The following is a 14,278-nucleotide window of genomic DNA, read 5'->3' on the forward strand; positions in this document are numbered from 1 at the left end:
TCACACTGACACACACACACACACACACACACACACACCGCTCAGAGAGTCCTCACAGCATCTCATGAGTATATAATGAGAACGAGGGACTCAGTGTGAAATGGAAACTTCATTCCTGTGATCAGCAGCTGAACCGAACTACTCGTGTTATTTTAGTATCACTGACATACTATTATACAGTATGTTTTTATTATATTTCCAATTTTTATTAAGATTTTGAATTTTAATAATATTTGGAATTATATTTTGCATTCATATTTTGTATTAATATTTTGAATTATTAATAATTTTTGTTAAATTTTTGCGATTTTGTTGTGTGTTTGTCATTTTAGTTTTGTTTTAAATGTTTTTTGTAAACATTTTATTTCTGAATAAAATATACAAAAGTTATTAATATTTCAAATGTGATTAAAGTTTTAGTAATGTTGTTTTTATAATTTTATAATTTTTAAAATATGTCTATATAGTTTTTATTAATTTCTATTGCCATTTTAGTTATTTTAATACATCAAGTTAAACTACATAAAAATACGAAATGCTGAAATATTTTTTTACATTTTATTTTCTGTTTAAAATATTTAATTCTTTAAATTCTATTTTACATTTTGTTAAAGTTTTGTCATTTTTAGTAATGTTTTTGTCATTTTTATTTTTTTTATGTCTATAGTTTTTATTAATTTTTATTTCAGTTTTAGTTTTATTTTATGTTAAACTAAATGGAAATGAGAAATGTTGCCTTGGCAATTAGCTGATATAAAATTACTCTGTATTTTATTTCTAAATAAAATAATAAAAAATATTTACATTTTTAAATTATTTTATTTTTAAATAAAGTTTTAGTCATTTTCTTGAGTTTTGTTATTTTTATTAGTTTTTATTTTCCAGTTTTAGTTATGTTAAAACAGAAAATGAGAAATGTTTCCTTGGCAATTAGCTTGAAGTTTTGAATTTATTATATATATTTTTTTGTATTTAATTTTATTTGACTTAACATTTATTTTATTTTAATAAATTTTTTTTTTTTTTAGGGTTTTAGTTACATAATAAACCTGTGCTTCCCTGACTTTGGATTGCAGGAGATTAGATCTCTCCTCTCTGTGTGTTGAGCAATAGTTTGTCAGCAGTGTGATGGACACCTCACTCTGAGAATAACATCTGCATACAGATGATTGACAGCTGATGTAGACTGTGTCAACACTTTAATGAAAATGTCCAAATCAGATCATCTCTACAACTTTAATTAGCAAACCTCAATCTGTGAAAGACAATAGCAGAGCTTCTGATGGTGACGATATCTCACACGACTCACCAGGAGAGCGATTTGCATGTTAAATGAGAGCCGTGTGATGTCACTTCCTCTGACCTCTGACCTGTGCTCCAGGTACTCGTTCCAGGACGAGGAGGACATGTTCATGGTGGTGGATCTGCTGTTAGGAGGAGATCTGCGCTATCATCTGCAGCAGAACGTGCAGTTCACCGAGGATGCTGTAAAACTCTACCTGTGCGAGATGGCGCTGGCGCTCGACTACCTGCAGAGCCAGCACATCATACACAGGTGTGTGAGTGTTTTCACTCAGTTTAACTCTATAATCCATCAGCAGCCTCCAGTGATTTACCCGTTTGCCAGAATAACACTCACAGAGCACAGAACACGTTTGAGCAGCGAGTGTGTTTGCTGTCCTTCACTATAGACTTCAGTCAGGATTCACCTGTATTTACAGTTTTTTCAGCTGCTTGCACACAAGGTCTTTGCTTGTCACACAGTTTCTGAAAGCTGACACTCAAACAGCAGAAGCACACACCAAATCTACAAAACCATACACTGATTCTCAGCCTTTGACTCAGTTTTCAATTACATAAAACACTTTTTTGCAAAAAACACAATTCTCTATGCAACACACAAAAATCTAACAGGAATTAATATTATTGCAACTTAGAATGAAACTGCTGCTCTCGTCTGGCTAGAGGAGAATGGCACACTCTTTCCCTGTTTAATACTGTAAAGCTGCTTTAACACAATCTGCATTTTAAAAAGCGCTGTATAAATAACTGTGATTGACTTGACTATTATGGCAAAGATGTTTGCAAGGTGATCTTTTGAATGCATTTTGCAAGAGATGTGAGGCATTTTGCATTTTGTGTGTGCAGTTCTTGGATTTGTGTGTAAAGTTTTGAAAATGTGTGTAAGCAGTTTAAAAAACTAATTTAGATGTGAATGAAGATGAGGCCTATGGAACAGACAGTGTCTCTCACAGCCTCCGTTTTACTTTTACATTCATGCATTTGGCAGATGCTTTTATCCTGAGCAACTTTGCCAAATGCATTAAAGCTGTACATCTTCTCAGTTCATGCATTCATAAACATGACGTTGCCATTCTCTTCTGTTTGAGCTACGTTTTCATTCACGTCTATGTGAATATGCCATCTAATTAAGTGTTGTTTTATAATTATTTAATAATATAGTTTTTATTTTACATTAAAGTGATTTTATTTATTTTATTATGTTAGCTTTTATTTTTATTGATTATGTTTAGTTTTAATTTTTTTATTTTGTTGTGCTTTTGTCATTTAAAAAAAATTTATACATTGCTATTTATGTTTAATTTATTTTTATTTTTATTTTAATTATTTGATTATTCATATTTTAAATTTAGTTAGATTTTTTGTTATTATGTTGTTTTTATCATTATTATTATTATTATTTAATGTTTATATAGTTTTTATTTATTTTATTTCATTAGTTTTAGTTATGTTAGTTCATCAAGTTAAACTAAATTAAAATGAGAAATGTTACATTGTAAACTAGTTGAAATAAAATAAGTAGAGTAAGTACATTTTAAGTACATTTTATTTCATTTCAGTCAACATTTATTTTATTTCAGTAATAATAGTAAATAATAGTAATTATTTCGTTTTATAGTAGTAATAATAGTATTTTTTTAAAGTTTTATGATTTTAGTCATTTTGTGTTTTTTATTTTATACATGACTATTTATATTTAATTTATATTTTACTTTTATTTTAGTTTTAGTATTAGTTTTAGATTTTATTTATTTCCAGAAACCAGTTTATACTGGACAGATGAAGAAATGAGCTGAATGTGACTGAAATTCACTGTACTGACATCCTCAGTGGTGAAATGATTAGTCTTTATTAGAGTCTTTATTATTCACTTTATATTAAAACAATAGAAGTGTATGATGTGTGCTCATTTAGAAAGTGCTGTGTGTGTGTGTGTGTGTGTGTGTGTGTGAGAGAGAGAGATGCGGGGCTCCTCAGGGAGACAAGGATCCTGTGCCAAATAAAATGTGTGCTTGTCTTGTTTTGGGCCCCGTCACAAATGCTTTAGAACAGAACTGACAGTGAACGCAAGGGACTGAATCTCTCTCTCTGGCTTTGATAGCGTGTGCATGCGTGTGTGTGTGTGTGTGTGTATGTGTGTGTGTGTGTGTATTAGTCAGTCACATTGTTTTCTCTGCGGTGGATTTCGCTGTATGCTTCTGAAGGAGTGTTTCCTGTCTATAGTATTATTTAGTTGCGCTAAGTTGGGCAGAAGTGTTTCCTAGCAACAGTGTGTTGTGTCACGCTGCCACCGAGGTAAAATTAGTCCAAGTGGAGGATTCCTGGAATCAGGAGCATGAGCGGAGCATCTGGAAACATCTGACAGATCCTGCTCTGGTTAAAGACTGATAGTTCAGAGCTGATGCTGCAGGGATACTGGTGTTTGTGCTCCAGACATCAGTTGTTCCTCAAATCATGTGTCTGTAGGGGTTTGCTTAAGATGTAGAGATGAACCCTTTTGACGAACCACCTAGCAGCCATCCATAACACCCTAGAAACACCCTAGCAACGACCCCGAATAACCTAGCAATCCCATAGAAATACACTAAAAACATCAGCTGCCTAGAAGCCACCGGAACATCCTAGAAACACCCTAGCAATGACCCAAAATACCATAGAAATATCATAGCAACCAGTCAGAACAGCATAGAATCACCCTAGCAACACCCTGGTAACACTCTACAAACATTTCAAGCACTTGAGCAACTGCACAGCAACACCCTACAAATGACCCAGAAAACCATACTGAAGCAACAGCCTAACAACCCCCCAGAACACCATAGAAACACCCTAGCAACACTCTAAAACATTTTAAGCACATGTTTTTAAGACGGACACTGCAAATCTACAATATAGCCAAAACAACTCGCTTCTATTCACAACTCACTCCAAAAAGAGGCATCAGTTCTCACCTTAGTTTTCACTATGTCAAATGACATCATATGTCGTAAGTTGACTCTCTCGTGAACTCGTGTAAAGGAGTTGCTGGAAGCCAGTGATAATAGTTTATAGAGTTGTAAATATGGATGTGTTTCTTACAAAATCCCATCACTTGGCTTCAGAAGGCATTCATTAACCCACTGGAGTCGTATGGATTACTTTGATGATGAATGGATGCGCTTTTTGGAGCTTAAAAAAATTGGCCACCATTCACTTCCATTACGAAGCTGGGAAGAGCGCGAGGATATTATGTAATATAACTCTGATTGTGTTTGTCTGGAAGAAGAAAGACATTCACTGTACACATAGGATGGCTTGAGTGTGAGTAAATGATGGGATCATTTTCATTTTTGGGTGAAGTATTCCTTTAAGGATGCAGTAGATTGTTTTGAAGAATGTGATGTGTTGCAATCGCGTCACTGCTCTATGCCTGTGTGTGTGTGTGTGTGTGTGTGTGTGTGTGTGTGTGTGTCAGAGCTCTGTGTGAATTAATCCCGTCATGCTCTCTGGCATCTTCATGACAGCAGGGGAACGGCTCTCTGTTAATTAGCTGCGAGGGAATCAGAATCCGGCTTTAGCTGGACGCCACTTTATTCTTAAATAGTGTGTGTGCGAGTGTGACTGTGTGTGTGTGTTGTGTGCGCTCGTTGTAATTAGTGAGTGTGTTGAAAGTGTGACAGCCACCTGAGAACTGAACATTCACACAAAAGAAGGCCGCCGAAGCTTTCAAAACACGGCTGCAGATGCGGTCAGAGAGAACTAGCGTGTAAATAATGTCCAGGTGTTGATGTCATGTGAACTGACGTGATGATGTCATGATCTCTCCACACAGGGACATCAAACCGGACAACATCCTCCTGGACGAGCAAGGTGAGATGTGTGTGTGCGAAGCTCTCAGAAATGGTTCAAGGAGAGTTCTCTTCGGTCTATTTCTGATGTTCCCTTTTTAGAAAGAGGGAATTATTGGCCTGGATTGCTCTAGTAGTTCTCACATGCGTGCGTTTGAGCTTCAGCTCCGCTTCTTGTCTGGTTGTCACTCGTCTGTCTGTTGTTCTTCAGGTCACGCACATTTAACAGACTTTAACATCGCTACCATAATCAAGGACGGTGAACGAGCCACGGCGTTAGCGGGTACAAAGCCTTACATGGGTAAGAAACGTCTCATCATCTAAATCACAGATCCAGAACTCAAACAAACACAAGAAATTATGATGAACTCTGAACATCTTCCAGTTTTCATTTTATATTTTTTTACAGACTGATGTATTATTGTTTGATCAACTATTTCAGTTATCAAACTCAGCAGTTCTCAACCAGGAGTCCTGGATCCACTAGGGGGCCTTAAGATGAAAATGATTTGAAATAAGACAAAACCAGCATTAAAAAATCTAAAAGAACTCATATTTTGATTCAACCCTTCCACAACAGTTCCTTTGAAGAACTAGGATTTATCTCTTAATTGTTATTATCAAACAATCGTGGGAAAACATTGCATTTTAATTTATTGCTAAAATCTAAAAAAAAAACACCCAGCCCTAGTTGTTAATGCGTTCTGCTGGTCTTTTAGTATATTGTTTTGCAGTTGCTAGGGTGTTTTTGGGTGGTTGGCAGGGTGTTGCCGTGACATTTATATGTGGTTGCTAATGAGGTATAACTTAGATATATGAGGAAGCCTCGTTTTCTAGACCTGGAAAAGTCATGGACATTAATCAAATCTTAAAATCTTACAATGACTATACATTTAGCTAGTTATGCCAAAATTCTAAAATATTTTATCACTTAGAAATGGCGAGTATAAAATATTTTTAATAATCCTTTCCCTAATCCTCATCCAGTAAATCAGAAAAAACTGGGAAAGTCATGCAAATGTATTGGTTAAAAAGAGCAGGAACCCTGAAGAACATTCAGCTTCTAAAGCTTCAGGAAAGCTGAGATTTAATGCAAAAGTGCTCCGGACAGTTGAAGGCCTTGGAGTCAGTGTTAGATAAACATAAAGAATATTTTTCCATATTATTGTTATATTCTTTATTTTAAGAGTGATTGTTATTTGATATACAGTTTGCATATTCTGCGATATTTGTATTGCAAATGTGACATTTCATAGGTCAATTTTAATTTCATATGTAATACGTATACGTAAGCCACCATTTTTAGTTTGAATCTGAAGAAGAAGGAAGGGACTTGGTGTTAGACAATCTTTTGACCGTTCTTTGAAACCATATCTAATTTGAAGCTTGAAAAAGTGTAAATAGTTCTTAAAGGGTTAGTTCACCCAAAAATGAAAATTAGGCTGTGTTTTACTCACCCCCGAGGCATCCTAGGTGTATATGACTTTCTTCTTTCAGACAAATCCAGTCGGCGTTATGTTAAAAATTGTCCTGGCTAATATTATATTTCACTTATATAAATTAAATATGGATATTTTTCTTACAAAAACGCATGGATTCGCTACAGGAGGCCTTTGTTCACCCCCCGGAGCCGTGTGAGGCACTTTTTTATGGATGGGCGCTTTTTATTTCACTTCTTTTGGACTGAAGCACTGCAACACCTGCTGACTGCAATGATAGAGCTTGGAATAGCCAGGACCATTTTTAACATAACTCCGACTGGATTCGTCTGAAAGAAGAAAGTCATATACACCTGAACTAACCCTTTAAGTTAGATTTTTTTATTTAATTTTTTTTGTATCCCGACAAACAAAAAGCAAACTGTTACACTGCAAGTTTTTGGTTTTACGCATCAAATCCTTTGTGCTGGTCCCTATGGAAATGGTGGAGAACGGAAAGGTATAGATGGCCATTAAGGTCAGTAAGCTTGAGAACCACTGATCTAACTAGAACATTAAACTAAAACATTGAACTGTCAGTCAGACGGTCTCCTCTTCTCATGAATGGCAGTTCTTGTTTTGAATAACTGGACCAGACATTGTTTTGTTAGTCGAAGTCTGACTGTGTAGCTCACATCCCATCATAATCATGCTCTGAATGCATGTGTGTTCTCCTGACAGCTCCAGAGATCTTTCAGTCGTTCGTGAGCGGGGGAACCGGTTATGCGTTCGAGGTGGACTGGTGGTCGCTGGGCGTGACGATCTTTGAGGTTCTGCGAAGTTGGGTAAGTTTTTTGTTTTTACATTTTTTTTATTTGCTTATTTATTTTTTGCAGATGACAGCCTTCACTGATGAAAAGTCCAGAATTGCAATTCCCAAAAGCATGATTGTAGAGAACCTCGGTGGCAATGGTTTCTACGATCTACTGATGCTTCCGATGGTTTTGGGAAACGCAGATTGACGAGCCACCAATAAATCTTGTGTTTGGACTGAAGTCTCAAGCAGGGGATGCTGATGTGCTGGTGCTTAACTAGCTTAACCTCTTTGGTCAACCATCTTTACCAGCTAAGCTTTGCTGGTTTGCAACCCTAACCCTATAAACCAACCTCTAACCCTAACTGTGCAGATTCATACAGAGTTTCAGCAGGACCTAACGGGGAACGCTCTCTCAAACTTCACTAGTGATTATTAAAAGTTATATCAATGTTAGAACAAGATGTTCTTAAAGTAATGTTTATGGAATGTTCTCATAACATTATTAATATAACGTTGAGAGAAAACGTTCTGAGATCAACATTCTTGGAACATCCCTATGATGTTATGTACACTTGATGAATGTTTTAAGAAACATTTTTGTAACCTATAACTCTTTCCCTGCCAGCATTCAAAAAAAAAAAAGTTGCTAGTCACTGCCAACATTTTTGATCATTTTCACAAAACTTTCATGGATATTTTGTTGTATCAATATCTGAACATGCGATATGTCAAAGGAAAGAACAGAGCATTTGCTTTCAAACGAACAAACCGTTTTATTCTAGCTCCATGCATTTTTTTTATTAACATTTGAATGTCAGTGAGTGATTTTAAACAAAAAGCTGAGAAAATGGTGTTTTTGGTGTTAACGATTACAAAGGGGGTTACATAAAAAAAATTCCCACACATTCCCACATACAGATTTAATTGATTTCTTTCCTAAATTGCATTGACTGCTCTAAAATATGAGACACCAATGTTTCAGGAGTTTAGGACACATGCTTTTTTGATAAAAGTTTTATTTATTATAAAATACCTATTTGGGTTGATTTCAAAAACAGAATCATAGCTACTAACTGTTTCTTTTTATGATTTTAAATCTGTATTTACCTCAGAATGATCTCTGGATGAGGAGCTGAAGTCTGATTTTGTGGTGGCTGTGCTTTAAAATTAAACTATTTTAATCTTAATTTCAAGTGATGAAGGATTCTGAAAGTCTGACAGTAATCAGTGTTGAGTGCTACTGAAAAGTTAATCCTGCTTGCTTTAAATGTTTCAAAATGATTAACAGTTGAAAACATTCATTGGAAATTTAGAAAAGTAATCAAATGTAACAGTTACTTTACTTTAATAAAGTAACTGAAATAGTTACACTACTTATTACATTTTAAATAGGGTAACTTGTATCTGTAACTTATTACATTTTTAAAGTAACCTTCCCAACACTTTTGCCTACTACCGAAGGAGGAGGAAAATCATCTTTAAAGTTGTCCGAATGAAGTCCTTAGCAATGCATATTACTAATCAAAAATTAAGTTTTGATATATTTACGGTAGGAAATTTACAAAATATCTTCATGGAACATGATCTTTACTTAATATCCTAATGATTTTTGGCATAAAAGAAAAATGTATAATAGTGACCCATACAATGTATTGTTGGCTATTGCTACAAATATACCCCAGCGACTTAAGACTGCTTTTGTGCTGCAGGAACACAAATAACATTATGTTTTGGGTGAAGATAAAGTTAGTAGAACACTGTTAGAAACGTTTTTGTAACCTTTAAAAAACGTTATAATAATGAACAAAAAACTGGAGATTTCAGTGTTTTAGAAACATTTCAAAACAGTGTTTTTATCATGTATATTCGTTACACATTAATGTCTCTCTCTGTCTGTCTCTCAGAGGCCGTACGACATCCACGCCAGTAACTCGGTGGAGTCTCTGCTGCAGCTGTTCAGTACGGTCAGTGTGCAGTACAGCTCATCCTGGCACAAAGACCTCGTCTCGCTGCTGAGGAAGGTGAGGTGAACAGAGCATCACAAACATACACAACTAATGCTCCAGATGAAGAACGAACAGCCTAGCAGGAACTGTCCATAGCACCCCAGCATGGTGTCATAGACTTACACAGGCAAACCCCACTCACATATACTTACGACAGTGTAAACCTAGTTGGATGTTGTCAAGATATTCTGGATGGTTACCAGGGGGTTGCTAAGGTGTTCTTTGATCTTTACTGGGGTGGTTGCTATGGAGTTTTGACAGGACATTGAGGTTATTAATGTGTTCTGTTTGTTTCTAGCATATTGCTTTGCAGTTGCTAATGTGTTCTAGGTGGTTGCTCTGGTGTTTGGGTTGATTATTAGGGTGTTTTGGGGGGTTGCCTGAACATCTCTATGTGGTTGTTAACATGTTCTGATTGTTTTTAGAATATTGCAGTTGCTAGGGCATCCTAACTCATCCTAACAAGTTTTTGGCAGGACATTTTGTGTGTAACATGTTCTGATTGTTTTTAGCACATTGCTTTGCATTGCTAGGGTGTTTTGAGTGGTTTCTAGGGTGTTCTAAGTGGTTGCTGGGTTGTTTTGAGTGGTTGCTATTGTGTTCTAAGTGGTTTCTAGGGTGTTTGGGTAGTTGCTAGGGTGTTCTAGGTGGTTGCTAATGTGTTCTGATTGTTTTACCACATTGATCTGCAGTCGCTAGGGTGTTCTATGTGGTTGCTATGGTGTTCTAGGTGGTTGTTAAGGTGTTCAAGGTGGTTACTAAGGTGTACTAAGTGATTGCTAGGTTGTTTTGAGTGGTTGTTATTGTGTTTTATATGGATAATAGGGTGTTCAAGGTAGTTGTTAGGGTGTTTAAGGTGGTTGCTAGGGTGTTCTAGGTGGTTGTTAGGATGTTCAAGGTAGTTGCTAGGGTATTCAAGGTGGTTACTAGGGTGCTCTAAGTGATTGCTAGGTTGTTTTGAGTGGTTGCTAGGGTGTTCTAGGTGGTTGTAAGGATGTTCAGGGTGGTTGTTAGGGTTTTCTAGGTGGTTGCTAAGGTGTTTGGGGTAGTTGTGAGGGTGTTCTAGGTGGTTGCTAGGCTGTTTTGGGTAGTTGCTAGGGTGGTTCTGGGTGCTAATATGTTCTGATTGTTTTACCACATTGATCTGCTGTCGCTAGGGTGTTCTAGGTGGTTGCTAGGGTATTGTGGGTGGTTGCTATGGTGTCGTTTGTGATTGTTAGGGGAGTTCTTTCTGGCCCGAGTCGGAAAAGCCTTTACCTCAACAAACTGCGTTAATAAGGATGAAATGGACAGAAAATGGAGAGAGAGAAATGAAAACAGACAGATCGCAGATGGAGTCAGAATGAGTGAAGAGAGGATAAAACACTCTAATGATGCAGGAGAGAATAAAGGGAAGGATTGAGAGAAAGAGGAGGAGATGATAATGAGCTGGAGAGATAACAAAATAAGATGAATGAAGGAAACTAGTGTCGCTCTGCTGGAGCGCTGGAGAGAGAGAAGAAATATTATGAGAGGAGAATAGATATTGGTGAAGAACAGAGAGACATTACAGTAATTTATTAGAGCTGAGAGATATGGGGAGATTATACTGTGTGCATGAATCACTGGAGAAGAGCATTGTGGGTAGGATGAACTGATGGACCCACAGGAAGTGTGTTGTGCAGAACTTCCTCTTTCAGCTCAGCAGTTCTCTGTTTTATTTAATTGAAGTGTCAGTTTGATCCAGGTGTTTCTTAGACATACAGACACAAATGAGTCAATGATCCGATTTCATCTTAAGATCTCTTACCTTTGTGTGCAGATTTTGGTATATCGGCCAATTTGAGCACACTTTGAGACATTGTTGAAATCTCTTCTAAAACGCTCACATGTGAGACTGAAATAAAATAAAATATTATTTGTTTATTTTATTTTATTATTTTATTATATATTTTTTATTTTATTTTAAATAAAATAAAATAATTGTATTTTATATTATTTTATTTTAAAGGTTACCAAGGCATCATTTCTAATTTTTGTTTAGCTTAACTGGATGTACTAAAATAATTCAAACTAAAACTGAAAGAAAAAAATAATAAAAATTATATAGCCATATTAAAAAAAAGTAATAAAAAATACAAAAAACAAGAATAAAATTACTTTAAAAAAAAAAGAAAGTTTAGCTAAAATTTAAATGAAAACAAGATCTAAAAATAAAAAATTAGGAGAAATTATTGAGATTTTCATGAGATCTCATTTGGAAACATAAGTAAAATTAACATTGGGTTTTGTATTTATTTATTTTATTTTTTTACGTATTGCTTATATTTTCAAGTTTTAATTCCAACATAATGTAATATTTTTTTTTAATCAGTATAAAACACTGATGTAGGAGACTATCCTTGTGACACAGTAAACTGATCGGTTCTCAGTCTTCAGACGAAGCCGAATCCAAAGCAGTAGTGTCGTTCTTCAGCTCCAGTCAGTTCAGTAACAGCGCTGATGTTGCTAAATCCATCAATTATGACTATTAGATTCAGCTATGCATGTAAAGATAAAGAATCTGTTCCTGCCACATCTATCAAAACCTCAAGTTTCTCCTAAATAGCATTCATATTAAATGCAATGCGCTTGTGAGGGATTGCTTATGCTCCTCTATTGTAGGTTGCTGTAGATAAGTAGATCTGTTAAATGCATAAATGTAAATGTGAAGTTTTCTTGCTTTTCTCCTGAGAAAAAGACCCAAGTTTTCTCGGATGTGAGTGTTTTAGGAGTTTCAAACCGTGCTCAGATTGGCTGATATACAAAGTCTGCAATCAAAAGAGATAAACCCGTTCCCTCATTAGTGTCTGTATGTCTCCTAAGAATCAAACGGATACTTAAATGAAACCTGAGATCTCCTGAGCTGAAAGAGGAATTTCCCCAGCTAACAAAAATATGTTGAAAGACATTGCTAACATTCCCATTAAGTTATGAAAACATTATTTCTGATTGTTCCCTGAACATTCAAACTGAATGAAACTTGAAAAACATTATATAAACATCCAACGTTTCAGAAATATGTTCCATGATTAATGTTTTGAGAACAGAGATCAAAGGCCAGATAAATCTGAATGAACATTTTATTAATGTTACTGGAAGAATGTGTTCATAACTTTTGGCAGAATGTTCCTGTTAGCTGGGTCTGTGCATTCTGAGCAAGTTAATAAATGTTTTTAATTTTGTTTAATTTAGCTCTTTATATCCTGTTTTACTCAGAAATATGTCACATTACAGAAGTCAGGTGTGGTGTGCATTGATGTTTGTGTGTGCGTGAGAAGTGTGGTTGGTTTGTTTGTTGGACTGTCCTGATGGTGTTCGTCCTGGATGTGCTTGTATTTTGTGTTTCTGTAGTTATTGACTGTAAACCCAGAGCATCGCTTCTGTAGTCTGGCTCAAATGCAGACGGCGCCCTACCTCTCCGATGTCAACTGGGACGACGTTTATGAGAAGAAGATGGAGCCCGGCTTTGTTCCCAATGTGAGATTGAGTTCAACTGGTGACCGCTCTCACACTCACTCACACACACACACACTCACACACGCACACACACACACACACACACACACACAAATTATAAGGGAAAAATATTGTATATCAATGCATTTGTCTTGGTTTGGGATATCTTTGCACTCTTACTGGGCAAATGCAAAGTGAATTGCAGAAGTTTTTTAAGCAAATGCAAAAGCATTGAGAAATAATTTCAATAATTTCAGTAGCTTGTTTCATCATGAGAACAGAATTGAAGAAATGGGTGCTGTCAGAATGAGAGTCCAAACAGCTGATAAAAACACCATTGCTGAGACACTGAGCCCCTTTAATAAATAATTCCAAAGGGAAGTAAAAGCCAGTAAAACTATATTTATGGCCAATAAATGTTCTACATTTAGGTACATTTTGGACCTTGTATTCAGACACATGATGAACTTACAGAAGAAACGGTCAGATTGTGCTTTTGTTGAATATTTGCTTTAAGATGTTTCTCTATAACACTTACTCTGTTTCTCAAACAGAAGGGTCGTCTGCATTGCGATCCCACCTTTGAACTGGAGGAGATGATTCTGGAGTCTCGTCCTCTTCATAAGAAGAAGAAGCGACTGGCAAAAAACAGATCGAGAGACAACAGCAAAGATTCTCAGTCTGTGGGTGAAACTGACACACACACACACACACACACACACACTTAATATACTGCACAACACATGCACATATACACACAAACATACACACACTTAATATACTGAACAACACATACAGTACACATATACACACACACACACTTAATATACTGCACAACACATACACACACACACACACTTAATATACTGCACAACACACACACACACACACTTAACATACTGCACAACACATATACACACATCGCTGAGATAAGAGCGTCTCGGACTAAAGGCCGGTGCACTGATTGTGTTCATCCCTCAGGCTTTATTATATTGAGCCTGACTGACGTCTCCATCCATCACACACACGCCGTTCTCCAGATATTTTCCGTGTGTTTGCGCGATCACAAAGCGTGTCTCTAATCAGATCAGGATGAATCAGCTCTGGAGCTCGAGAGGCCTGAAGACGAGCGCCTGTGGTCTGTAGATGCAGCATTATTATCTGGATGATTAAATTATGAAGCTTTCAGTGCTGGAGCTGCTCCTGAAGTATGGCAGGCTATTTTTGGTGTGTTCCAGCAGGAATCTCAACCGTCTGATGGCTAGTTAGAGCTGATTAACGAGTTGTTTCTTTGTTTTTCTCTCAGGAGAACGAGTATCTTCAGGAGTGCCTTGAAGTCGTCCAGCAAGAGTTCATGATTTTCAACCGTGAAAAGTGAGACTATAAACACTAGAGTTTTGTTCTACAACCCAGTGAGCACTTTATTTATTT

General features: G+C 36.3%; 1 protein-coding gene across 1 annotated transcript in view; it reads left to right on the plus strand.

Annotated features, from left to right (window-relative positions):
* LOC107670801 (serine/threonine-protein kinase 32C-like) overlaps positions 1 to 14,278 on the plus strand; it is a 99,353-nt gene that overhangs the window by 69,785 nt on the left and 15,290 nt on the right. The window contains exons 4-11 of the mRNA XM_016463567.1: positions 1,382 to 1,555; positions 5,114 to 5,151; positions 5,341 to 5,430; positions 7,289 to 7,392; positions 9,269 to 9,385; positions 12,743 to 12,868; positions 13,402 to 13,530; positions 14,154 to 14,221. Of these exons, the coding sequence (XP_016319053.1) occupies positions 1,382 to 1,555; positions 5,114 to 5,151; positions 5,341 to 5,430; positions 7,289 to 7,392; positions 9,269 to 9,385; positions 12,743 to 12,868; positions 13,402 to 13,530; positions 14,154 to 14,221 (846 nt within the window). The remainder of the gene's footprint in view (positions 1 to 1,381; positions 1,556 to 5,113; positions 5,152 to 5,340; positions 5,431 to 7,288; positions 7,393 to 9,268; positions 9,386 to 12,742; positions 12,869 to 13,401; positions 13,531 to 14,153; positions 14,222 to 14,278) is intronic.

The sequence above is a fragment of the Sinocyclocheilus anshuiensis genome, unplaced genomic scaffold, assembly GCF_001515605.1.
Source record: "Sinocyclocheilus anshuiensis isolate Anshui unplaced genomic scaffold, SAMN03320099.WGS_v1.1 scaffold1326, whole genome shotgun sequence".
Classification (NCBI taxonomy): Eukaryota; Metazoa; Chordata; class Actinopteri; order Cypriniformes; family Cyprinidae; genus Sinocyclocheilus; species Sinocyclocheilus anshuiensis.